General features: G+C 34.7%; 1 protein-coding gene across 1 annotated transcript; it reads left to right on the forward strand.

Annotated features, from left to right (window-relative positions):
• Window positions 1-21,890: 21,890 nt before the first annotated feature.
• Window positions 21,891-24,743, forward strand: LOC111375368 (salicylic acid-binding protein 2-like). Its single transcript, XM_022998168.1, has 3 exons — window positions 21,891-22,509; window positions 23,624-23,761; window positions 24,062-24,743. The coding sequence occupies exons 1-3, from the start codon at window positions 22,138-22,140 to the stop codon at window positions 24,464-24,466; spliced, it is 915 nt and encodes a 304-aa protein (XP_022853936.1). The 5' UTR covers window positions 21,891-22,137; the 3' UTR covers window positions 24,467-24,743.
• The last annotated feature ends 1,775 nt before the right edge of the window (window positions 24,744-26,518 follow it).

A 26,518-nucleotide genomic window follows, 5' to 3' on the forward strand; every position in this document is an offset into this window, starting at 1 on the left:
TTTTTTAACAATTTTCACATTATATACATAATTTCATAAAAAGATTTATTAATATATATGCTTTTTAACAATTTTAATTTGTCTTTAACAGTATAAATTATCTTAACTACCTTAAAAGATATTAACAATGCTTCAAAAATATTACGCTTATCTATCATTCATCCTATACATAATATGCGCCTGCAAGATGTGTGCCCCCGAGGTATAGCACAGTGGTGCAAAGAATAGGAGTGAAGTTATCTCACGCCTTGCTGACAGCCGCAATGTGAGGGATTTGATTCCTGAGACATAGAATTGGACTTTTTGTAAGCGCAGTGTACAGGAAGCTCTTGTTCCCTGGACTGCAGAGGCACATCCCGCGATTTACCTCCCTCACAAAACTCTAAGGACGGAGCCGTAGGGGCTCTCAAAGTTGAGGTTCAACTTTTTTTTTTTTTTTTTTTTTTAACATAAGATGTGCAGCTCACCTGCCTGCTACTAGCTGAAAAAAAAGGTTTGTCATTTGGATTATAGTGGTGGTTGGAGTATTAAGGATTCTGAGTTGTGATTGGTTGTAAAATATAATTATTATTACTATTAGCCCATATACACGTCCCGTAACTAATTTTTTTTTATGTTTTTTTATATCCAGGTATCCACCTTACAGTGACTAAATCCTGGAGTTTACACCTTGATCCCTCAAGCTGCAGACAGGTTAAATCACAGGTTGTGCCCCAAACTGATCAGTGCTCAAGAGCCCCCAACTGATCTGCCAAAGTGCCAAGCAAGTCGTTTCTCATTTTTGCACCTTGCCTTCCAGTAGAGCTCCTGCCTTCCAAGATAAATCCTACCTTCCAGGAGAATATCTGCCTTCCAAGAGTCTTTCAAAAATCGAACTCACGACCTCTGATTTGCCAACCTTGAAACGCCCTCATCTTTGCCAGTTGGGATGTGCCCTGAGGACACTAATCTTTATTCTTATTCGCACATAACCATAATTATTATCAGTTGGATTATAGTGGTGGTTGGAGTATTAAGGATTCTGAGTTATGATTGGTTGTAAAATAATAATAATTATTATTATTAACGCATATACACGTCCCGTAACTAATCTTTATTCTTAATCGCACATAACCATAATTATTATCAGTTGGATTATAGTGGTGGTTGGAGTATTAAGGTTTGTGATTAGTTTTAAAATAATATTTATTTTTTATTAAGTATTAAGGATTCTGAGTTATGATTGGTTGTAAAATAATAATAATAATAATTATTAACGCATATACACGTCCCGTAACTAATCTTTATTCTTATTCGCACATAACCATAATTATTATCAGTTGGATTATAGTGGTGGTTGGAGTATTAAGGTTTGTGATTAGTTTTAAAATAATATTTATTTTTATTAATATTATTATTATTATTATTCGCACATAACCATGTTCCATCAACTAAGACTGGTTGGGAGTTTTTATATATTCAAGATGCTGAAGTGTTGCCTTCTTCTTTGAGTACTCTCGCGAGGTTTTGTAGTTTCCTTTTTCATTTTTTCCTACAACGTGATGTTTTGATTCTTGTATCTTTATTCTCCTAAAAAATAATTATCATGCTTCTCGCTGACCAATTAACTATTATGTTTTCCTAAAAAAATAATTATCAAGATTCACGGCAGCCAATTACCTAGTGTATTGTCCTAAAGAAAATTATTAGTTCCATTTACAAAAATCAATTAACTAACGTATTTTCCTTTTCTAATCTAACCTATATAAAAAGAGTTAAAACTCAAGTCATGCCAACCGTAGCGGGCCATATCATGTGGTTTTTTAATTTTTGTTTGACTCCACATTTTAAAATGTGACGTTTTGGTTATTTAATCTTTATTTTTTTTTTAGACAAAAACTTTATCGTCTTGCATTCCTTTTTAAAATAATGCCATTTTGGTCTTTTTATTTTATGGGGATAAAAGGGCATCGTCGAATCGAATGACACTATATTAATCCAAGGAGAACTTTTTAAAATAATGTCATTTTTATTTTGTTTTATTTCTGAGAACTTTTTAAAATAATGTCATTTTTATTTTATTTTATTTCTAATGTAAAAAACGACGTCGTTTGATCCTCATTTTGAACGTCATTTTTGAAAAGAATTGTAGAAAGTTAAAAACGAATATAAAAGAGAGTTCATTTTTGGAAGAATAATGTTATTTAGCCATGTTGAGATTATAATTTTAGTCTATGTGATGATAGGTGTTAGGTTTGTGACCCAAATTAGGGTTTGTGTTTCGCATTTTGTATATTGTGCTTCAAGATGTCCAAATAGAGTCCAATTGGAAGAAAAGTAGTGTTGACGGCGCTGACGGTCACTAGCTTGTCGCTCAAGCTAGAGGAGCAAAATTGGAGCATCGAGCATGTCGCCTGCCTATCTCCGAGCTGTCGCTCAAGCGACAAGTTCTTTGCTCGACTGTTGCTTGAGCGAAGATCGAGCGACAATGCCTCCTATTTTTTCGATTTTACACTCCATATCTTGTATTATTTCTAGGGTTTGGGACGTCCCCTATAAAAATGTGGTTCCTTTACTCAGTTTAGTAGAAGTATTATTGCTGAGGTTGTATTATTTTCTCTATATTATTTTCTCTTTATTTTAAATCTTGTTTTCTGTTCTTGTGATCTTATACTTCATATTGTGCCATACATGCCTCTCCATTTTTTCCAACAAGTGGTATCAGAGCTACGGTTGACGGTTTTCTTTGAGGTTTTTCTAGTTAGAAATGGCAGCTATGAAGAATGAAATCCTGCTTTTGGATCGCAATACAAGATTTTCTTTGTGGCAAATGAAGATGAGTGATGTGATCAAAGGAAGGCAACAAACTTACAAAGGCACAACTCAACTTGGAGAAGAAACAAAGATGAGATCAAGAGTTACGAATGAAAGATCAAGAGTTATGAGGGATCAAGGGAGCCATGGAATGAATTGTCTAAGGTGCAGAGGGCAAGGGCTCGAGTATAACAAGCCAAATAACAACTTACTATGTGGTTTAAATCTTAAACTCACCTCTTGATTTGTAAAAGATTCACAAAATCATTAAATTAGTGATAAAGTAATTCGATGCATTAAACTCATTGTAAAATCAACACATATATGATAAAATAACAAGAATCTTGAATGAAAAATAAAGGGTCTCAAAAAGATTATATTGTTTGCCCTATTGAAAAGCTTAGCTACTCATGATAGATGAAGAAAAATAATCAACAATAATGAAGTACATTAACGGGTTTTGAATGGATATGTCGAAGTGAATGAATCTTGTATCAAATTCCTCTTCTTGCCTCAAATCTTGATTCCAAACCCTAGCTCTTGATTTCTTGTTTTTCTCCTTTGATTTTGCTTTCTCAATCTCAAGTTATGTTTTTGTGTATCTCAATACGTAGAATTCCCTTCATTTACTGTATTAATAACTGCCATCAAGTTTTTTTTGTTGTTGTAAGGTTTTTATGGTCTTCGAAATAGACAAAAAAATGTGCCATAGGATTTATTGGGCAGCACCACATTGGTATACATAGTGGCATCGGCGCCACACTGCTATCTTTAAGGGTTCGTGGTGCCGCGGTGCCACTCTTCTATCTACGTATGTCTGTGGCGCCAAGGCCCCTCCTCTTCATTCTTTTGATTCAAAATTTTACTCCTTTGCCCATTTCATTCCTCTTTTCTCCTCGATCCAAGCCAATAGCTTTTGTTTTCTCCTTTCTTTCCATTATTTGTACCATCTCACCACTCCCACAAAACAACACTAATAAATACATTAAAAATTTTCAATACTCATAAGATCTAACTCATAATCAAGTTAAAAATGGACTAAAACTCGTGAGTAAAACACACTCATCAAATACCCCCAAACTTTACAGTTTGCTTAGTCCTCCAGTAAACACAAAGAAAAAGGAAAATAACTAAAAGTATAGACAAAAACTTAGTCAAATAGCTCGCCTTTTGGCTGAGTATTGAGAACATTATATCACATTCATGAACGACTTTAAAATCATGACGCAAAAGCCAACTTCCACTTATCTAATGCAAAATATGTGTGTATGTGTGTGTGTGTGTGAAGAATCAAATGTCACGCCATATATTCACCAATCAGTTCAATCCCCAACCTTCATTAGTCAATTGTTTCATTTCTTCACTTGTAAGATTTACACACCCAAACTCGTTTTTCCCGTTTTCTCTCCCAAGTGTAATTCTAGAGTTAAATATAGTTCCTTACACCTCTATATAATTTCATTGAGTCTAATATGCAACATCAACAATTTATCCATGTGATGATTCTTCCAAATTATGAGTGTTTGAACAATCAAATTTATACCCAATGATTCAAATCCACTTTGAGTCCCCAACAGCCAGCTCTTACTTGCACACTATATATATAGTTTTTTTTTTTTGTTATATTTTCATTTCAGCTCAATTTTGACCTTGCATTTTTTCCTCTTCTTGATCTCTATAACGAGCTTTGAGTCGGTAACTCCCCGATTTTTGAATATTAAAGGGCACCAGGTTTCAAAACACTCCTATGGATTTACAAACTCGAGTAAAAAACATACTGGCATGAGATGTAATTAAATAAGTGCAATGCTTATTTTTTATGAAAAAAATAAAAATTATAGGGGTTAGATCCCTAGCATTTGGTCATAACCAAACTTATACTAGAAAGTTAAAATCACTCCACACAATCTTCAATCTTAATTCATTTCTTTTACTAGTTAAAACACTCCAAATTATTATGTATATGGTCAAAGGATGTTGTATATCATGAGTTAAGGGATTAAGCATCTAAGTCATCTATTCAACTTATACATATGAATTTTTATGTTCCTGTATGATGCTAGCTTAATTATCGTGCAAAAATATTGTCCCACTTCACATGGATAAGCAGAAAATTCAACTAAAGTACATGATTCAACCGCAATACATAAACTAATACATGCTCTCAAGTATATTCATCCTAACTGACAAAGCTATCTTACTCGTACAAGCATGCATAAAAACAAATATTTTTTTTACACAACTCACACGAAATCAAATCATATCACACAAGCATATATGCACAAAATACTAAACAAATGACAATAGCAATTAACACCAATATGATTGCCTAAACTTAAAGCATAGATTGTCCCCAATATGAAAGTATATATAAATGAGGGTTATGACTTCCTAAATACATTAGTTGGTGTCATTGCCATCACCCTAGTGAGGTAGGTCCTAGGTGGCTAGATGATATGGGAAAATCAACTGTTGATAAAATGTCATGTGGGGATATGCAGAGGCCAACACTGAGAAAAACTCATTTTTATATTTATACTGTATATGCATCGAGTTCTGTAACTACTAATATTGATCATTCAAGATACTTGCAATTGATCAAGTTGATGTTGGATCCCATCATATCTTTGTTTACTCCTCAATTCCAACTCGTCTTATCTCTATATGAGCTCTAATTATATAGCCTCAATCCGACCAATAATGTCCTTAGTCAGTTCACTACTAGGTGGAGGTTGACGAGAGCGGGATGGTTGTACCTCTGTGTCCGATGGCTGGGCGCTTGCGAATAGTTATTTGCTAGTGAACTACCAAATGATCTTCTTAGTTAGTGCTGGTTTAGGATAAATTACCTCTTCCACTGGGGACGTCACAATTCTTCCTTCTCTACGTAGAACATAAATCAATGAAGGATAGCTCAGATCAACAGTTGTAGACCCTCTAAGTATATACAAAAGTTGGTCTGAATGACCGTACCCACATCAACACTGAGGCCCTTTTGAATCACTTTGTTCAACAATTTTCCTTTTCTTTTTCACTTCACTAATATTGCTGCTTGGCAGAAAGTTAGCACATATGAAATAATGTCATATGTGCCAACTCTCAAATTATGTCTTTCAGGTCCACTACATTTCCTTACGAAGTCTGGAAAAGTCATCTTAATGAATATCTGGCAGTATATAGAACTTGTTGATTGAGATTTTGGCAAAACAGATTCACTTTTCCATCACATAAAAACTTTTAAATTCTTGTGTTCTTTAGCATTCACGTTAAATTCTCACACTGTTAGTATTAACCTCGACTGTGGTTGTTTGGTAAACAACTCCCCATTCAACCCTCAATCTACTCTCTCATATAAGCTCAAGGTTGCCAAAATCTCGTTTTGGAATACAACTCTTGTGAACTACCAAGTCATTATATCTTTTCTCTACTATAGTACTCACAAATTTACTGCTATTAAAAGAGTCGGAAAAAGAGACTGAAGATTTCGATTTCTTTTTAGGTGGCGTGGTACACTTCAAAAAGCAACAATGTCAATCAAATACAAACACCACAAGCTCCACAAAATATGATAAATTTCCAAATAACACAATGCCCACAGCAATCAACTTACCACTATCTACTCAACCCCATAATAATTTTATGCAAATTCTACAATAATGTCAAGGAAACCAAATTATATTAGCAAATGCACAACGACAATCATACTTATTATCCTAGAAATTTTATCAAACACCTTGAGTACACCACACTTTGAGTACACCAGAACAAGCTTCCAATGTCAGCATCCCAAAGTCTCCCAAACTTGAACATCAACCTGTAAGAAGAGAGAGGTAGTTAAAAATCAAGAAAATTTTCAGAATCTAAAATTAAATAAATTAAAAATATGGGACAAAGCTTGGGTTGCCTCCCAATAAATGTTTCTTTAAAGTTATTGGCATGACTTTGTGCCACTATCATTCTGGAACAATAAGTTCGAGACTTTCTTTAGCAGTGGGAAAGTCCTCCATGTAATCTTTGGTGCTTTTCTTATTAACCTTCAACTGTACCATAAGGAAACAATTGAAATACCATGAAAAGTCTTGACCATGATGATTTCAATTGTTTAGGTCTAAAATTGTACAAGAGCACTTGATCTCTCACTCTAAAAATTCCTTGTCTAATGTTTTTGTCATGCCACTGCTTAGTCTTTTCTTTTGTAGATGGATGCATTTTCATCGGCTTCTCTTTTGAATTCTTCCAATAGACAAAGCTGTAATATTGTTAATTCTCTGAGTCTTCTCTAAGTCCATGTTTAACTGTTTCAACGCCTAGTATACTCTGTGCTCAAACTCAATTGGTAAGTGGCACGCTTTCCTAAACACTATTCGGTATGATAACATTTCAATTGGCATCTTGTAAACATTATGATAAGCCCACGAAGCATAATCTAATTTATTTGACCAATCTTTTCAAGATGCATTCACCTTAAGCTCCAAAATTCATTTTAGTAGTCTGATAGAAGTTCCAACCTATCCGTTCGTTTGAGGGTGATAAGGTATGGAAATTTGATGTTGTCTCCCATACTTATGAAACACCGACTCGAATAATTGATTGCAGAAGTGAGTTCTTCCATCACTTATTATAGCTCTAGGTGATCTATAATGATTGAAAATATGTTTCTTTATAAAATCTACCACTAACTTTGCATCTTTGGTGGACAATGCCTTGGCTTTCACCAATTTTTGGACATACTCCACTGCCATTAAGATATATCGATTGTTATTGGATGAAAATCAATATCCATTACATCAAATATTTCCACCTCCAGAATATTGTTTAGTGGCATCTCGTGATATGCTTATATGTTACCTATTCTTTGACACTTATCCAATGATCTACAAACAATGTGATAATCCTTAAATAATGTTAGCCAAACGAAGCCGCATTGAATAACCTTCATTACTATTTTAGTGGGGCCAAAATGTCCTCCATAAACTGAAGCATAAACCTATGATAGGATGGGCTTTATCTCATCCTTTGGTATGCATCTTCTGATGATTTAATAAGCCTTTATTTTGTGTAAATTTGAATCATCCCAATAACAGAATTTAGTTTTATGGAGAAGCTTTTTCTTTTGTTAATAAGTAAAGTCTAAATCTAAATACCCACTCACTAAGTAGTTGATAATGATACAACAATACCTTTTCCACTAGCAATAACTGTTCGTCTAGAAATATTTCCTTTTTATCATAGATTTTAATATCAAACTCTTCCAATAATAGAGTCCATCCTATTAACCTGGGTTTAGCATCTTTTTTCTCGAACAAGTATTTCAAAGCTGCATGATCTGTATAAACTATCACCTTGAAACTATTCAGATAATAGCAAAATTTGTCAAAGGCAAATACCAGTGTTAGCATTTCCTTTTCCCTTTTTGCATAGTTGATACAGTCATTTGTTAAAGTGTTGCTAGCCTAGTAGATGACATGCAATATCTTTCCATTGCGTTGACCTAGCTATGCTCCCACTGCATAATCGTTGGCATCACACATGAGCTCAAAAGGTAATTCTCCGTTTGTTCCCACTATAATAGGTGTAGAGGTTAACTTTTATTTCAAAGAGTTAAAGATAGTTAAACACTCATTAGATAAATTAAATCCAGTAAGCTGCATAAAGGTTTTGTGATTTTTCAGAAGTCTGAATGAATATTCTGTAGAGCCCTCCATGTCCCAAGTTGCTTTTGATCCTCTTAATTGAATTAGTGGCTGTAATTGTTCAATAACCTATGTTGACATAAAAAATGGTGAAGACTACGTTTGAGCCAACTTTAGAAAAAAATGACCCTTTGTAATGATATTGAAAGGTTAAATTGTACAAATTTGTCTCCCACTTCCCCTTAAAGGAGGTCATTTTTCCCTATTTATAGGAGGCCATAGCTGAAATTATGTCACGTCAATCAAATCAGCTACAATGTTGAGCTCAAACGATGCATCGTCAATCTTTTCTTTGATTGGTTGATGAGGTCAGTTGCCATCATGTCAATGTTTCCTTCAGGTAATGATGACCTGCCAAGAAGAGAGGAATCGAGGTGGTTGAGTGGTGGGCTTGGGCAGTCCTGACGTTATTTATCACAAGTGTATGTGATTGATAGGATGATGTGAGAGAAAGTAATTAATCTATAATCATTATGTCTTTTGGGATTACAGCAGCAATGAGACGAGCTGAACTTCTTTAGCTGAACTGGGATGTGTATGAGGTGGGGCCTGCAAACAATAGATATGAGACCGTAGGTCGGTGATCAACAACCTAATCTTGGCTTTGTCAACTTCAATGCCCTATGAAGAGATCCTATTCCCCAGTGCTATTCCTTCATTCACCATAAAATGACATTTCTCCCAATTAAGCAATATATTCCTTTCTTCACACCTTTGTAATGCTAGAGAGAGGTGTTCCAAGCAGTCATCAAAAGAATTTCCAAACACTGAGAAGTCATCTATAAAAACTTCGATGTACTTTTTCACCATATCAGAAAATGTGGCTATCGTGTATCGCTAAAAGGTTATTAGTGCATTGCATAAACCAAAAGACATTCTTTTAAAGGCAAAAGTGTCATATTGGCATGTGAAGGTTATTTTTCTTTTGATTTTCTGGAGCACTATTTGATTGTACCCTGAATATCCATCCAGAAAACAGTAATGAGAAGCAACATCTGATCAATGAAGGAAAACGAAAAATGATCCTTTCTCATGGCATTCTTTAACTTCCTGTATTAGTACATACTCTCTACCCAGTTACAAGCCTTGTGAAAATCAGCTCATTTTTTTCATTCTTCTCCACTTTAATTCCATCTTTCTTAGGCACTACATGTATTGGACTCACCCATTTGACTCGTCCTCCATTAAGATTTTGTGCATGGGAAGAGTGGGATTGATTTTTCTAATGTCAGCTATAGTCCATCCAATTGCGATTTTGTGCTTCTTTAGCACCTCTAATAACTTTTTCTCTTTCTTCTCTGTCATTTCATTTGCAATGATCACTGAAAGTATAAGGAAATCTCATAAATATGGATAACTGATAAGTGTATTTTTATACACTAATGATATTTAGTTGCTTCTAGAATGAATTATGGTCCAAATTGTTGCATTTGGTGTTAAATAGGTAAAATTCAATGATGGTACAAGAATTAAGAGGAAATAAGTGGAAAACCCGAAAAACTAGCAAGATCCAAAGTTTAGGGACCAAAATGTAAATACTCAAAAGTTGCATCGAAGCTTATGATGAAGATTCGAGTGTTAGGATTAATCGGATGAGGAAAGAATTCGTAAAATAGAGTCGAAATATTCTCACAAATCAACTTCCAGTCTAAAAAATTATGTGCCGAATTTTTAACCTCAAATTGATACCCATTTTTCAATTAGAAAAAGTTTAAATTGGAAAAGTTCTTTTTGAGAAGAATTGTAACCCTTTGAATTATCTTTCCAACGCACTTTAAATTACTTAAATCAAATATCGGGAGAGGATGATATGACCAAAATACTAAAAGATGTCCGAAGGAAAAAAAACTATAACCATGCGATCGCATGGTTATAATGCCTTGCAGTCGCACACCACATTCCAGGGAGAAATCTGGCTTCCAAACATTGAACCATGTAGTCGCATGGTTGTAAAATCCAACTGACTTCCAGGTTTCCTATTACAACTCAAACACGATTTGGGAAGGATTTTGGTGATATTTTTTACCTTAATTCGTATCCTATAAATACCAGATGACCCAAAACATAAGAATGCTCCTTTGATGCATTGAAACAACTCAAGCACTAGGGAATTCAAGGAAATATACATCACCAGATTTATTCTACTCATTAGAAGGAAAATACATACAAATCCAGATTTGAAGGCAACATTCGAGGGATAATAACATCAAGCAATCCAAGTTTTGAAGTATCAATTGGACGAAGGAGAAGATCTTGGTGCAACATTGATTTCTTATTCTACATTCATATTCAAAACTAGGAAATGTCTTCCATTATCATATCTCCCAAAACATAACAACGCTTCTTTGATGCATTGAAACAACTCAAACACCAGGGAATTTTGAGGGAAATTGAGAGAGAATTCAAGGGAATATATATCACCAAATTTATTCTACTCATTAGAAGGAAAATACATACAAATCCATATTTGAAGGCAACATTCAAGGGATAATAACATCAAGCAATCTAAGTTTTGAAGCATCAATTGGAAGAAGGAGAAGATCTTGGTGCAACATTGATTTCTTATTCTACATCCAAGTAATGTCTTCCATTATCATATCTTGTTTTTTTCCATTAATATGAGTAGTAAAATATAGATTAGGGCAAACAATGTAACCAATTTGGAAACCCTTGTTTCTTTTCTTCGAGATTCTTGTATTTTATATTTTATGTGTTGATTTTTACTATGATTTTAATCCATTTAATTACTTGATCAATAATTAAATGATTTTGTGAATCTTTTATGAATCGAGAGGATGAGTTTAAGATTTAGACCATATAGTAAAATCTACTAAATTGATATAATGTATAGAGATACCTATATTAATTGTTGTGGTCGTATAGGAATTCTTAGAACTATTATTTCGTTTAACTAACGTTGATCATGATTTGCATAAAGGTATGAAATTGAATTAGTTAAATAGGCTCAATGAGAACTCGAGAGGGGTAAATTGAATATAATAGAAGAATTCATCGATCACTTCTTTAGATTTTATGAATCTCGACACAAGAAGAAGAGATAATCAATAGGTGAAATTGTTCCGCCCTAACAGCTATTTATTACTTGAATTCTCAATAATTCATTGTTGTATCCACACATTTTTCAGTAGTTGATTAAAAATTACAAACAATCATTGTTTCGTTTATTTTCATCAAATAGAAGTTAGAAATAATAAATTGTTTACTAAAGTATAATCCTCGTAAGAATGATAATCCGGGCTCATAGGTCCACTATATTACTTGTTACAATATGTACACTGGTGAAAATAAAATTGACAACAATAACGTATATGTGATGGCAAAGGCTTTAACTTAAGAGTTAGGGCTTCTCCATTGAAGCTACCGGTGGTGATGGATTGGTACCAAGAGACTCCTATTGCCAATGTCTCATTCCCATGGGTTCTGCAACTATATAGCACATTCTTTCCTTTCTGCATCTCTAATTCTGATTGTACAATATCTTCTTCGCATTGGATTGCTGGACGCTTTAACTCAAATGTATCATCCACAAGCTCATCAAGAGTATCTATTTGGTAAAAAGTATATGAAATTCATCGGTGTTTCATTGCCTTGAAGATACTAAATATAACCTACCCATTATCTACTCGAAGGATCATCTTCCCATCATACACATCAATAAGCACTCTTCCCGTGGCCAAGAATGGTCTTTCCAAGATAAGAGAAAATTTTGAATCTACTTCCATATCCAAGATAATGAAATCTACCGTGAAAATAAATTTATCAACATTGATTAGCACATCTTCTATGATTTCATTTGATCTTTTGATGTAACTGTAATCTAGTTACAATGATATTGTTGTTGGTTTTGCTTCTCCCAATCTAAAAAACTGTAAATAGAGAATGTCATTAAGTCAACACTTGCACCTAAATCACATAACGATTGCTTAAAATAATTAGAACCAATGATCCAAGGTATAGTAAAAGTTTCCAGGTCCTTTAGCTTAGGAGGTAGCTTCTTCAGGAGGATTGCACTACATTTTTTTCATTCAGGTAGGCTATCTCCTAATATTCCAACTTTCTTTTTTTTGGGAAGGATTTCCTTAAAAAATTTAGCATAGGTAGGTTTTTATAATAATGTGACTATAAAGGAGATGTTTATGTGCAATTTCTTCAAAACCTCCACAAACTTTGCAAAATGCTTGTCTAACTTCTTTTTCTGCAATAGTTGAGGGAATAGAATTGGTGACACATACTCCTTAATTGGACTTGGTGCTCTTACCATTTGTATCTTTTCTCACTTCCTTATTTTTGTGATTGGTGCAGATTCTTCTTTATCAGCCTCTTCAACTTCAATCTATTTATCTTTTCTGTCTGGCCTCTTCACATGTATCTCTAGCAGTTTTACTTCACTTCTAGTTGTAATAGCTTGAACCTGTTACTTTAGATTTATGATTGTATTACCTAGCAATATCCCTTGTGGTGTTTTGCAAGTTGTTGAGCTATTTGATCTATTTCTATCTCCAACTTCTAGATAAATGACTGTTGATTCTGAAAGTTTGTGTCAATTTACGAGAACAAATTATTTGTCTTTTGCATATACTAATTGAACGAGAACAAATTATTTGTCTTTTGCATATACTAATTGAACATTTTCCTAAACTTGGTTTTTTCTCTGCTGAGCATTATTTGAACCATTCTATTGCTGATTATCTGACCATCTAATCTTTGGATGTTGTCTCCATCCTGGGTTATATGTTTCTCCGTATACATTAAAAACATGGGAGCCATTCTGAACAAAGTTTGCTTGTTCCTCAAGAAAGCCCATGGACACAATTTTATATGAGATGATTAGCTCCACATTTTCACATGATGGACTAGCCATCACTGCATGTGCCCCTTATGTTTGTGATTTCACTAATAACTCTTCCTATTTTGTCAAAAGTGATATCTATGCATTAGCATATGCTGTGCTGTCTAATTCACAAATTCTAGATTTTTTTTGTGATACCACTCTTTCTAATGAGAACATTGAATGTGTATTGGCAATTACCTCAAACAAATCCATGCATTGTTGTACTGGTTTCCCTATGATCGATCTACCAACAGAGGAATCTACTAGAGATTTTGACAGCGGTGAAAGTCTGTTGTAGAAGTATTTTACTTGATTACCTGTGGTGATCTCATGATTTGGACACTTTTTCACAAGATCCTTGAATCTGTTCCAAGCCATAAGATAACTCTTCATATCTCTTTGTTGGAATATTTGAATTTCCAATCAGGTTTTTGCTATTTTCATTGATGGCAAGAATTTGTTGTAGAATTTTCTAGTCATTTGATCCTATGTAGTAATTCTTCCATGAGGTTTAGCATCTAACTACTCTAATATCACATCTTGTAATGTATATGGAAATAATCGCAGCATGATAGCGTCATCATTAACTCCTGAAGTACGAAAATTCTTGCAATTTCTAAGGAATCTAGAGATATGTGTATTCGAATTTTCATGATCTAGACCATAAAATTGGAGAGTGTTGCTGATCAAGTTGGATCCAATCTGTCATTATCTGAAAATTGTTCATCCAAAATTAGGATATACTATATTGGAGCACGAGGACACTGCTATAGGAGTCAAGAACATTGAGACTGGCAAGTCTCGTTCATTTATCTCCATATGCTTTTGTTGTTGATCCGTGGTGCAACTACTCTTACGACTATTTGTCCAATTGGTTCTATAGGAATATAAATATTTTGATCATCAGCCATTTGATGTTTCCTTTTTGTTTGTGTTATTTGCATCTTCATCTGAAGGTACATTCTATTTCTAAATCAAACAAGTCAAGATTCTCTCCCTATAACCTAAATTAATAAGACTTTGACATTCCACTCATAAAGTCCCATCAATTATTCCAAAGGAATCATACATAAATTCAGGATCTTCAAATGTAGATCATCACCTGCTGTGGTTGAGTTTCGATTTTGACTTTTGTTGAGCTTCGTCACTTCGGCAGGCATATGCCTTAAGCCTCGAATGTAGCTTTGGGGCCTCATCGTTAGCATGCTTCAACACTTCCGATCTACAGATTCCAATAATCTACGTGGCTTCATTGCAAGAGCTTGAGGGGGTCGAACGAATGGAGCCTAGCGAGGAGTAACAACAGTCCTCTAAGTCCAAGTATGGTTATTTTATATCATGCATGGACTTCAATATTAAGAAGGCTAATTTCTTTTCCTTTTTTTTTGTTTCTTTTTGTTTTTTTTTTTTTTTTTGGTTTTTTTCAAACACAATACTCCCCAAGCCCAAGTATAGGTATTTATATCATAATTGGAGTTCAAAGTGGAACCTGAATCTTGTATGTTGTGCTATCCTTATGCAATGGCTAAATTTTGAGGCTTCCTATTGTAACAAAAGTTGAAATTTATTTGAGTCAAAGTAGGAAAGTTTTGAACTGCCGAGGCTCCTTTGGGTTTGATAAAAGCTGAAATTTATTTGAGCCAAAGCAGGATGCTGAACCATCGATGTTCCTTTAGTTTTGTAGAAGCTGAAATTTATTTGAGTCAAATCAGGAAAATGCTAAACTGTCGAGGTTCCTTTAGTTTTGATAGAAGCTAAAATTTATTTAAGCCAACGTAGGAAAATGTTGAGAAGCTGAAATTTATTTGAGCCAAAATAGGGAAAATATTGAATTGTCTAGGCTCCTTTAGCTTTGATTGAATGACCTTGATAATGGTGCTAATGATTTAATATTTCTGCATGTTACCAAGAAAAGACATCTGAGGTGTTACGACTTTCAATATACGTACGATCGTTATATTTAATGTGCAATGATAGCCAGGCTATAGTATTCTAAGGTCGACGCGCTGAGCCTCCTATGTAAAGAAAACGCATCAATCAGAGGCGTTGACAAAAGAAACCATTTGAATTCAACACCTCAAATGCACCAAAAAATGGACGCTTTGGATGGATTCGATTTTTATCCAATGGCTGTGATTCTTTTATCCTTTGTATATAAGCTAAAAACCTATCATCTAATAGCATTTGCCTTTGTGAAAATCTTCATACACTCTAGCACTCCTAAACTTTTTCGGCAATCTCCATTTTTCGGCTATATCATGTCCCTAGAGCTTCCTTTAATTTAGGTAAATTTTGTGAGACTCTATTTTTCCTACCATTTCCAACTTTTCTTTCAAGTTCAATGGCTCTTGGGTCGAGTGCTAGCAGAGTAGGGTAACAATGGCCATAGCAAACGTCGAGGTGATGCCTAATGGGTCGGAATGAGGGTTATTAGGCCATGAATGAGGGCACCATTGATTATGAGATGGGGTGGGAGGTTATAAAGATCTCTTCTGCCAACACCTCCAATAAAATAGCCAAACATAGAAAGAAATTTAGGATCTCAGACTCCATAGAACTATTAGTCCTCGATGCCCATGAAGTGCCAGTTCTCGGAGGCCCTATTGTGTGACAATTAGTGAATACCTATTGAATGCAGGTATGCGTCTACCTCTACACCGATTTTTTAGGGTCGTTCTTAGGTCTTATGTGCTGGCTTAGACCCAACTTTTGCCAAATAGGTTGAGTCAGCTAGTTGGGGCTTTTTTTTTTTGGAAAGAGACCTCACTTGGTGGGGACATGCCTCTATAGGTCTTCTAAACACTCTTCCAACCTCTCATCCTTCGGAAGAAGAAGTCAAAATGGTAGTACCAAGACTCCTTGGAGAGCCTATGCCTCCCTTTGTAGTAGGTCTGCAATCTTCTATCAAGCGATGAAAAGAATCTTGGTTTCGAGCGAGGGAGAAATGGCAAATAGTGTAGAGAGCAAAGCTTCTGCTTGCACTGTACCGACCCAGTACTCCAAAGTATGTAAGTGTCTTCCTCTACTACCTATCTTTTACTTATGCTTTTATTGAGCTCTACTAAGCTAAGTTGGATGTCATCGAGGACATTTACAAACGTCATTTGAAGTTATTCCACCCCAACCACCTTATCAACTGAAGCAAATACTTCTTAGACTTCAAATTAATGTCCTTGAAAGGTGAACATCAAAGCTTTTGTGAGCATAGAGTTCATTTCTTCAAGTTTTAACATTGTCTTTACTATTTACAGATGATTTTAGGAGGAAAAAGTACCCAAACCCTGACATGGCTTCGATTTTGTAGGCCACAACCACCGTGGGGTCCAGGGCTTTAAAATCCTTTTTCTGGAGCTGCTAAGCATGTAAAGGAGAAACTTGAGCATCTCAGCAAAGATTATACTGAAAAGGTGATAAAGAGATGGCTTAGATGGTTGATAAACACAAGGAAAGGGTCGAGAAATCTAAGAGAAAGATGGAGAAGCCCCAGAAGAAACTAAATTTATCTCACAGTAGTTTTGCTTCGGGGAAGTTCAGTACTACCATTGTCCTAACCATTAAACAAGCTGCTCCACCTTATCTGAAGTTGATAAAGGCTTCAATGAAAGTGGTAAAAGTGGAAATGGTTCAGAGGGTCAATGAAAAGGCTCAAAAAGAAGAAAAATAAGGCTTGGAGGTGTAAGGAATGCAGGGTGGCTATGATCCCTAGAAAATCTGGGAGGCACTTGGTGGGCAAGATCAGGAGATTACTCCGGCAATAAAGGATATACTACCACCTAAAGTCCGAGGCAAAATTTTTTATATTCTAAACTAATAGGTGGCAGTCATATATATCTATTTGTGACGCAGTGGACCTAACAGCAACACTGGTGAACCAAAGTGCCAGAGCCTTTAGCATGGCTTTGGAATGCCAATAGGTGTTGAAGGACATCTAAGCGCGCAATAAGGAGTAAATTGATAAATTGGCATTGACAAAGAAGAAAATGAAGAAAATAAAATTGAGGCCAAAGTGCTAAGAGCCCGGTGAGTTGAAGAGACAGCTAAGTTGGTTTTTACCTTAGCGGAGATCGAGGCTCTAAATAGTGAGGTCCATGAATCCCCTTTATTGACTAAGGTTGAAAATTCAATCAATCATCAGAAATTAAGGGCCGAAACTTTTGAGAAAGCTATCTTTGAACTCAGTGGGTTCAAGGATACGAACAAGTTTTATGAGGCCTAGATAAAGCACTATGTGTAGAGGGTAGATAAGGCCAAGGCTAATGCTCAGCAGACAGGTAAAGAAGCAGTAAAGAATAATATTCCCAACTTCCACTTAACAAAAGAGTACCAGTACTTCAGCGCCTATTGGAAGATATTTGCCTACGTCGAAGTAGTAGACAGGTGCGAGAGCTTTACCTAAAATTTAATGCTACTAAATTAAGGGTTAAGTTCTTGGATGAGGTGCCTCAAACCCCAGCTGAAGACACGACTGAAGCTAATGTAGAAATGGACCAAGAAAATGCTCTAAAGGATAAAGCTTCGAGCCAAGAGGTCCAATTGTTGAAGTGTCTGCTACTAAGAAGTCAGATCCCAAGCCACCACTAGCATAGTATTAGATTTTTGTTTCTTGTAATTTTGGTTTTGGCCATCTTGTAAATATTTTGTTAAGTAATAAAATGAATGCTTCTATATTTTGATGTCTTCAGTTTTTCTATTTTAATGTCTTTAATAACTCAAGTGTTGTGGCCTAAATAAAGTAAGTACTTAAATAATTTGATTGTTTAATTCATTTCGTAATGAACCGCAGTATTTAAGACATTTTAAAAACTTGACTAATCTTGAGAACACATGGAGCTCAATACCTCTTTTAATGGTGTTTTATCCTTCTTTAATGACGTTCAGCATCGTCAAGGAAGGCCTATGATGTACAGCTTGCAGAACAAATAAGGTGATCCCTTTTGGGATTCGATATTCCTCTTTGAGACACCTACACTTCCATATATGGTAGATGGTTCATCCATGTAAAGGCTTCTCGCATGACGTTCAACTTCATTTAGGAGAGGTATGTGATGTATGCCTAGTTGAACAAATAAATTGATCCCTTTTGGGATTCGATCCTCCACTGAGAAGCTCTCACGCTTCCATACATGGTGGATAGGTCATTCATTTAAAGAATCATCTCTTAATGTTCAACTTCGTCTAGGAGAGGCATGTGACGTACTCCTAGGAAAACAAATAAGATGATCCCTTTTGGGATCCGATCTTTCTCTCTGAGGCATCCAAGCTTTCGTACACGGTAGAAGGTTTATCCATATAGAGGCTTTTCTCCCTTACGTTCAACTTCGTATATAGGAGGCATTTGATATATGCCTCGAAAAACAAATGAGATGATCTATTTTGGGATTCGATCCCTCTCTTCGATGCGCCCATGCTTTCATATATGATTGATTGTTCATCTATGAGAAAGCTCTTTCCCTAACATTCAGTTCATCTAGGGGAGGAATGTGATGTGCGTCTCGAAGAATAAATGAGGTAATCTCTTTTGGAATCCGATCCTCTTCCCCGAGACGCCTACTATTTCATATATAGTGGATGGTTCATCTATGTAAAGGCTTTTTCCCCGACGTTCAGGTTCGTGTAGGGGAGGCACATAATGCACACCTTGAAAAACAAGTGAGCTGATCTATGTCTGGGATCCAATCCCCCTCTCCAAGGTGTCTATGCTTCCATAGATGGTGGATGGCTCATTTGTATCAAGGCTTCTCCCCTGATGTTCAACTTTGTCTAAGTAGGTATGTAATGTACGCCTCGGAGAACAAATGCGTGATCACTTTTGGATCCAATCATCCTCTCTGAGGTACCCACATTTTCATATATGGTAGATGGTTCATCCCATAAAGGTTTCTCTCTTGACGTTAACCTTCGCCTAGGAAAGACAGTGATGTAGCCTCGGAAAACAAATGAGGTGATTCCTCTTGGGATTTAATATTCCTCTCCAAGGTACACACGTTTTTATAATAGAGTTTATGCTTCAGATTTACTAAACGAAATCTAATTTTATTTATTCACATTTGAGAATTTTATTGAGGTTGAGTAAGGTCTTCCAGTATAAAGTACAATCATTGATAGTATATTTTGAGATGCTAATGTTCCATGGACAAGGTTGTAACTTCCTCATTGATGCGATATGGACCTTTCGTAATTTGGTGTCAACGTACCTACTCTTGGTTCTTTGGAAGATAGAAAAACTCTCGAAGTACCAAATTCTTAACTCGAAATGACCTTTTCTTGACTCTTACATTATAGTAGCGGATCATCTTCCTTTGGTATGCAGCTAATTTTACTGGGGATTCATTCCTTTTTTATCGAGGAAATCAAGCTCATGTCTTCTTATTTCATCGTTGGATATCTCACTGAATTGCAATCAACGAGGAGAGGGTAGTCTAACCTTATCGGGCTCATCGTCTTGGAACCATAAGCCACTGAGAACGGAGTTTCTCCAGTGGGGTCCGGATGGTAGTTCGAATTGCCCGTAGCGCTTGTGGCAGTTCACTGATTCATGCTCCCTTAGACACATGGATTTTCCTTTTTAAAAATTGATTTTATTTGGTTTTATATTGTAATTGGCATGTCTATTAACAAAAAAGACTTAAAAAGACTTAATTGAACTTTTGTAAAAGTCTAGGACTTGTGTTGTAATTTGTATAGATGGTTTAGGTTAGGGTTTGAGTTTGGAACAAGGTAGAACACTCACCAAGTTTTCACGAGCTGTTCACTAAGTTGTTGCTCGAGCGTTAAAAACAAAATAATCGTCCCTCGCTTGTCACCCTTGCGTCGCTCGAGCGAAAAAGCTGTCACTCGCTTTTCATTAGAGTGTCATTCGAGCGACAATGTTACGTGGCCAACCCTAAGTCACATTTTTGGAGAGTTTTACACGGCCCATACTTCTTATTCGCCTCCAAATATAAATACCCTAGTCATGGACAATTTTTGGGAGGTTGCTTCATTGTGCTTCAATAATACAACACGTTCATAACATCTTTGAGAGATCCAAGAACACAGTTCAACTAGTGAAATCAATCATTCATTCTTTAGAATTAGCAAGGAAAAAATCAAATCCTCTGAATAAAAAACACCTGGTTTCCTTAATTTTTTGAGAAAGGGACTTTCTCATGGGCATTGAGAGAAGTGGACTTCAAGCGCTGGAAAAGCACAAGAACATGAGGTTTCTGAAATTCGACTTGGAAGAGACAATTGGTAAAAGATCAAGAAGCTGGTGAGACAGCAGATCGTGGAAGCTACAGGGAATAGATCGAGAAGCCTAGTAGAGTGGCTAGACAATATTTAACTATAGGAGATCGGAAAGCTGTGGGGCACAGCAAATCTTGGTGACAACAGCTAGTGGAATTTGTTAGGTTGGAATCATACTGTAATTTATATTGTCTATAGTGGAAGTAATTAGCTTGGTCCTAGAGTTTTTCCCATGTTGGGTTTCTCTGTCAACAAACTTGGTGTTATTTACTGCTTTCCATATTACTATTGCAGCATTTAAACATAGGGATAATTGAATTGTATGCTTAACTATCTAGAAACTAATTAAAAGTAACTTGTTACTTTAATTAGAATAATTCAAAACGTAATGTCGAACTAATTAGTAATCTAGAATGTAAACTTGGTAATCAAGAGCGTCCTGTGAAATCACAAGCGGTGTGTATCATTCTAGACCAAACTTTCAGATTTGGATTGATTAATTTTAATCATTAAAAAGTCAGGTCCAGTTGATTGCAATTTCAGCAAGCAACCTGTCAATTAACCTACTAAACCCTTTAATATGATTTTTTTGAATTTTTCTTCACTTTAAAATTCATATTTTTAAACAAAATTTTTTTGACTCCTACAAATGTTCAAACCGACTAACCAAATGGTTTGGTTCGGTTTCAACTGTTGGATTAGCTCGATTTGAGATAGAATTTACCCAAATCACCCAATTCAATTTCGTGTTGAGCTTAAAATCAACAAAATCCAAATCATGTTGAGACCTAAATATGGTGTCGTTCGGTTCAAAAGAAAGACTAGATGACACCATTTATGTCCCCGCAAAAATAAAAAGACTAAAACACATCGTTTTAAAAAGGAATACAAGAGATTTTAGTTTTGTCCCCAAGAATAAATAAATAAAGATCAAGTTTTAAAATGTGGAGGCCAAAAAAATAAATTAATTAAAAATAAAAAGTCTAAAACGTTACAGTTGGCATGGCAGATGTTTTGATTCTTTTAAATAGGTTAGGAAAGGACATTCTAATAGTTAATTGATCTTCGTGAATCATAAAAATAAGTTTTTAGGACAATACATTACGTAATTCCGTCAAATGGCTGGCGTGGATCATGATAATTATTTTATTTAGGAGAATACATTAGATAATTCCGTAAATGGCTGGCGTGAATCATGATAATTATTTTATTTAGGAGAATACATTATATAATGAAAATTTTCCCTTTCTTAATCACCCAAGATATCTATAAATGACAGAAGTAAGGTTTTCTCATACCTTGTTGGCAGCCGCAGTATGGGGATTTAATTTCAGAAACATGAAATTGGATTTCTTGTAGGCGCAGTGTACATGCAGCTCTTGTTCCCTGACTTGTGGGGGTCCTCAAGGTTGGAGGTTTTTTTTTTAATACAAATGGCATTATTGCTATGAATAAGTTATCATCTCGACTCTCCCTCTCTTTTTCTCTATCAACAAACTCTGCTCTCTCTCTCTCTCTCTCTCTCTCTCTCTCTCTCTATGTATACACACACACTAATTAAGGAAAAGAAGAATGACAGGCGGAAAGCAACAAAAACATTTTGTTCTGGTGCATGGTGCATGCCATGGAGCTTGGTGCTGGTACAGGCTACAATCGCTGCTAGAGGCGGAGGGCCACTGTGTCACGGCGATTGATCTTGCAGCCTCCGGCATCAACCCGATAAAGCTAGACGAGCTGCGCACATTTTCCGAATATACAATGCCATTGTTCGAGGTAATGGAGTCGATTCCGCCAGACGAAAAGGTGGTTCTAGTTGGACATAGTCTTGGCGGCATGAACATGGCTTTCGCAATGGAGAAATACCCTCAAAAGATTTCTGTTGCTATTTTTATTGCAGCTATTATGCCTGATACTGTACATACGCCAATCTATTTTTTTGAACAGGTAAAATTGTGCCCGCACTTAGAAATAGCGTATTATCCTAGAATTGAAAATTATTAAGGAAGAAAATGGTACTCCATACGTTTTCATATGTTTTAATAAAATTTAGATATTTACGATATTCAACGAAAATTGAAAGGGTGGCACAATGATGCAAAAACCCTTAAATGAATTAATGTGTGGACCGGTTGATTTTTTGTTAAATCTGTTACAATCTTAATGGAAGAATAAAAACGTGTTTCTGTTTGTTAAAACCGCACTTGGACCTTTCTTTGTTTAATTGGACGCCTGAGATGATGTCATGTGTTAACCCCTCAACCATAGGATGGCTGACCATTGGTGACTCTTATATAAGGCTTCTCTAGGGTTTACTGTGTGTGAATTTTTCATTCTTCCATACTCTTCTTTCTCTCTCTGGCTGCGAGATTTTTTTTCGTCTTCTCTCTGTAAAATCAAAAACCCTCGTTTGATTTTCTGTAACTCAAAAGCAGTGTTATCTTGGGTGATTTCTGCTACTAGAGGGTTGTGTTCTTGTGTGAACTTTCGGTTTAGTTGGAAGACTGTACTCTTTCCTGTGATCTTGTGTGGTTACAGTCTGAGTGCCAAAAATCCTTATTTCGAACCCCTGGTTCTGAGATCCACACTAAGCAGTGTGCTCCTGGAAACTGAAGCACTCATCATCTTTTCAAAGGCGTGAAGATCTGCTGGATCTTTGGGTGTATTTTGCCTTATGGCAGAGGGAAATAACATCCATCTTTATTTCTGTCCAACTTATTATTTTTCATTAATACATGTTTTCGTTTTAATATCTTGTTGTAATAATTGCCTTAATACTCTAGAATCTCCTCTTTACAACCTTTAAATAAATATTTGACAATTTTAATTAGAAATAAACTTTGTTACGAATTTCAACAAAAATATTCACACAGTTTTCAGGCTTTAACCGTCCTTAATGATTAACAAGTAATTAGAGATGACATTAATTAATTTTATAAAAAAATAACAAAAACAATGATGACAAAAATTATTTTGAAGCAAAATTTATTTGAGGAAACAAAGTGATTCTATTTTTGTTGATATATTTCAATTAAATTACTTACATTAACTTGCATAGCAGGTGATAGAAGGAACTACGAAAGAAGAAAGTATGGACAATCAATTCATACCAATTGGAAGACCCGGCGATCATGTCATGTCAATGCTCTTTGGCCCGCAGTACACATCATCCAAACTATACCAACTCTGCCCTTCTGAGGTGAAAAAGGAAAATACGATGAAATAAATAGTAATATAAAAAATCGATTTAAATAAAAGTTTAGGTAATCTAAAAGATATATTTTTTTTTTTTTTTTCAATCAAACATGAAGATATAAAACAGTGCACTACAAGGTTTTTCAAGTTAAATTTCCATTAACTTAGCAAAGTAAATGCCTTAAATAAAAATATAGAAATTAAAGTTTAATACGAATTTACAACAAAGGAAAAGCTGAGTAATCGAAGTGAAATACTTCTTTACATTGAGTGACCAACAAGTGATTTCAATCCATTATGGTAGGATGTGGCGTTAGCAAAAGCGTTGATGAGGCCAATCTCTAATTTTTGGGATGATTTGTCAAAGAAGAGTGCATTTTCCAATGAAACGTATGGATCTGTAAAGCGTGCTTACATCATGCCCAATGAAGATAAAGCCTTAAAAGTAGAGTACCAACGCTGGCAAATTAAAAACTCTGGAGCAGCAATAGTGAAAGAAATAAAAGATGCTGACCACATGGCAATGATTTCCAAGCCCCACGAACTTTGCCAACTTTTATTGGATATAGCTTGGGAAGGCAAAGGCCCTCGTCCCTTGCTTAAGGAAGGGTCGAGCGAGGCAGGACGAAATGAGGCAATCTTCCGTCCTATTTACTATCTCAATTTTATACTATTTTTATTTTTACTTTTACTTTTATTTAAATTTTAGGGTGATTTGAGAATTGGGATTGAGTAATCGGTTATGTTGTGCTAAAGGTTATTCTAAACTAACGTGAATCAGTCCCATTTCCATTTTTGCTCTCAAATTGGCATTCCTTAGATACAAGAAGCAATTTAAGTTTTGAGTTGTAATAAGTGTTTAGGCCTGGAAAGCCTCCAATTGTAAGTTTGTTTGTCGTGGGCTACTACAGTCCAATTGTAACTTGTCCATTTTATGTTATTTTGCTTTGGGGGAAATGTTCTATTATGAATAACACTTTTGGAAATACTGTGCTTTTTTAAAATATCAAAAAGTACTATGTATTATAATATGAATTATAGAACCTAAAGAGATAATTTGGGTGACGCTAGATTATAACTTCGAAATGAATGCAACATGAGATACTATACAATGTTATGTTGTCAAATTAATGACTACAATCAAAACAAAGAAAAAAAGAATGGAGATGAAATGAAGCAAGGTATGCAAATGTAAATATCTTTAAAACAATTTTTGCCCCCAACACTGGTGCTAATAGGATAAAATGTATGTCGTCTCCAAAGATAAAATTCTTATTCTAAAGTAGGAATTGCATTGTACCAACCTTGTCGATCGAACCAAAGTAGTGACAATATTATTCTTGAATGTAATAAACACGAATTAAAATACTCGGACGAAATTTTATTTTTGAAAAATAATTTGAACATTTAATTTCAATAAAATATAAAGAACATAACATTTGAAGAGAGGAGAGAATTAAAAATCAATTATAACTTGAAGAGATTTAATGTGAAAAAAATTGAAATCTGGAGGGTTCTATTTATAAATTTTCATGTGTCTATTTTAATAATCATATCTTTTGGCACAAATTATTTCAACCATTAGATCTTATGATTGATGGTCTAAATTAACCATATCAGAGGTCGTGACTCTTTATTATGCAACTTTTTTGCACTTGAAGAATCGTATTTAATTGAAGCATTTAGTGGAGACTTTTTCAATCACACATTTATTTAAACACATTAATAAATACGCCATGATAATGGTCTAATTAGTAGAAGAAGAAAAATAACATTAAGCGTTTGTTTGGCACAACTTATCTAAAATTATTTTTCCTCAAACTTTCTTTTAACTACACATTCTCCTAATAAAATTATTTTCACGTCAATCCATAATATTTTCTTACATTTTAAGCACATTCTTAAAAGATAAATAAATAAACTTTTACATTTTTTGCTTTAGGTTTTTAAGTTACTATGCGGTTTTTGAAATCATACAATTAATAGGAATTTGCATGAATCAATTAGAAGAAAATTTCGAAATAGTTTCCGTAGATGATTTTAGATTTCAATTTTATTTTTTTTAAATGCAAAGTGTAAAACAACAATGAAATGAGATATAGGCATTGAATTGAAATTGGCATAATTTCTAACAAGGAAAAAATTGGCGGGCCTCCAAATTTAGGGGTTGTTTCTCCAATCTTTTGATAGAAATTGATCAAATATATTCTTGAAAAGTCGATAAAATAGTTGACTTGTGAATCACATAAAATGTTTGATTAAAATTGAAGTTTGACCAGCTAAATAGTTGATAAAATTTTAATAAAATTTTATCAAACAAGCTCTTCAAGAAAAGTTAAAAGAAAGCTTCATCCAAAAACTACAATTCCCAATCCAAATTGCAATTACTAAATAACTACCCAATTTAAAACGTGATCTTTATTATTATTATTATTATTATTATTATTATTATTATTATTATTATTATTATTATTATTATTTTGGGGACAAAACTGACATCGTCTTGTATTCTTTTTTTAAAACGATGTGTTTTGGTCTTTTTATTTTTGCGGGGACATAAATGGTGTCCTCTAGTCTTTCCTTTTAAAGGAACGATGCCATATTTAAGTCTAAACATGATTTGGATTTGATTGATTTTTGAGCTTAACACAAAATTGAAATCCAAACAAATCGAACAAAACCATTTGGTTATGTTGATGAAAATATATTTAGAATTAAAATCATTGCAAGTGTACAATTCATTAATAAGTAATAATGCAGA

Source organism: Olea europaea, unplaced genomic scaffold (assembly GCF_002742605.1).
Source record: "Olea europaea var. sylvestris unplaced genomic scaffold, O_europaea_v1 scaffold1369, whole genome shotgun sequence".
Taxonomy (NCBI): Eukaryota; Viridiplantae; Streptophyta; class Magnoliopsida; order Lamiales; family Oleaceae; genus Olea; species Olea europaea.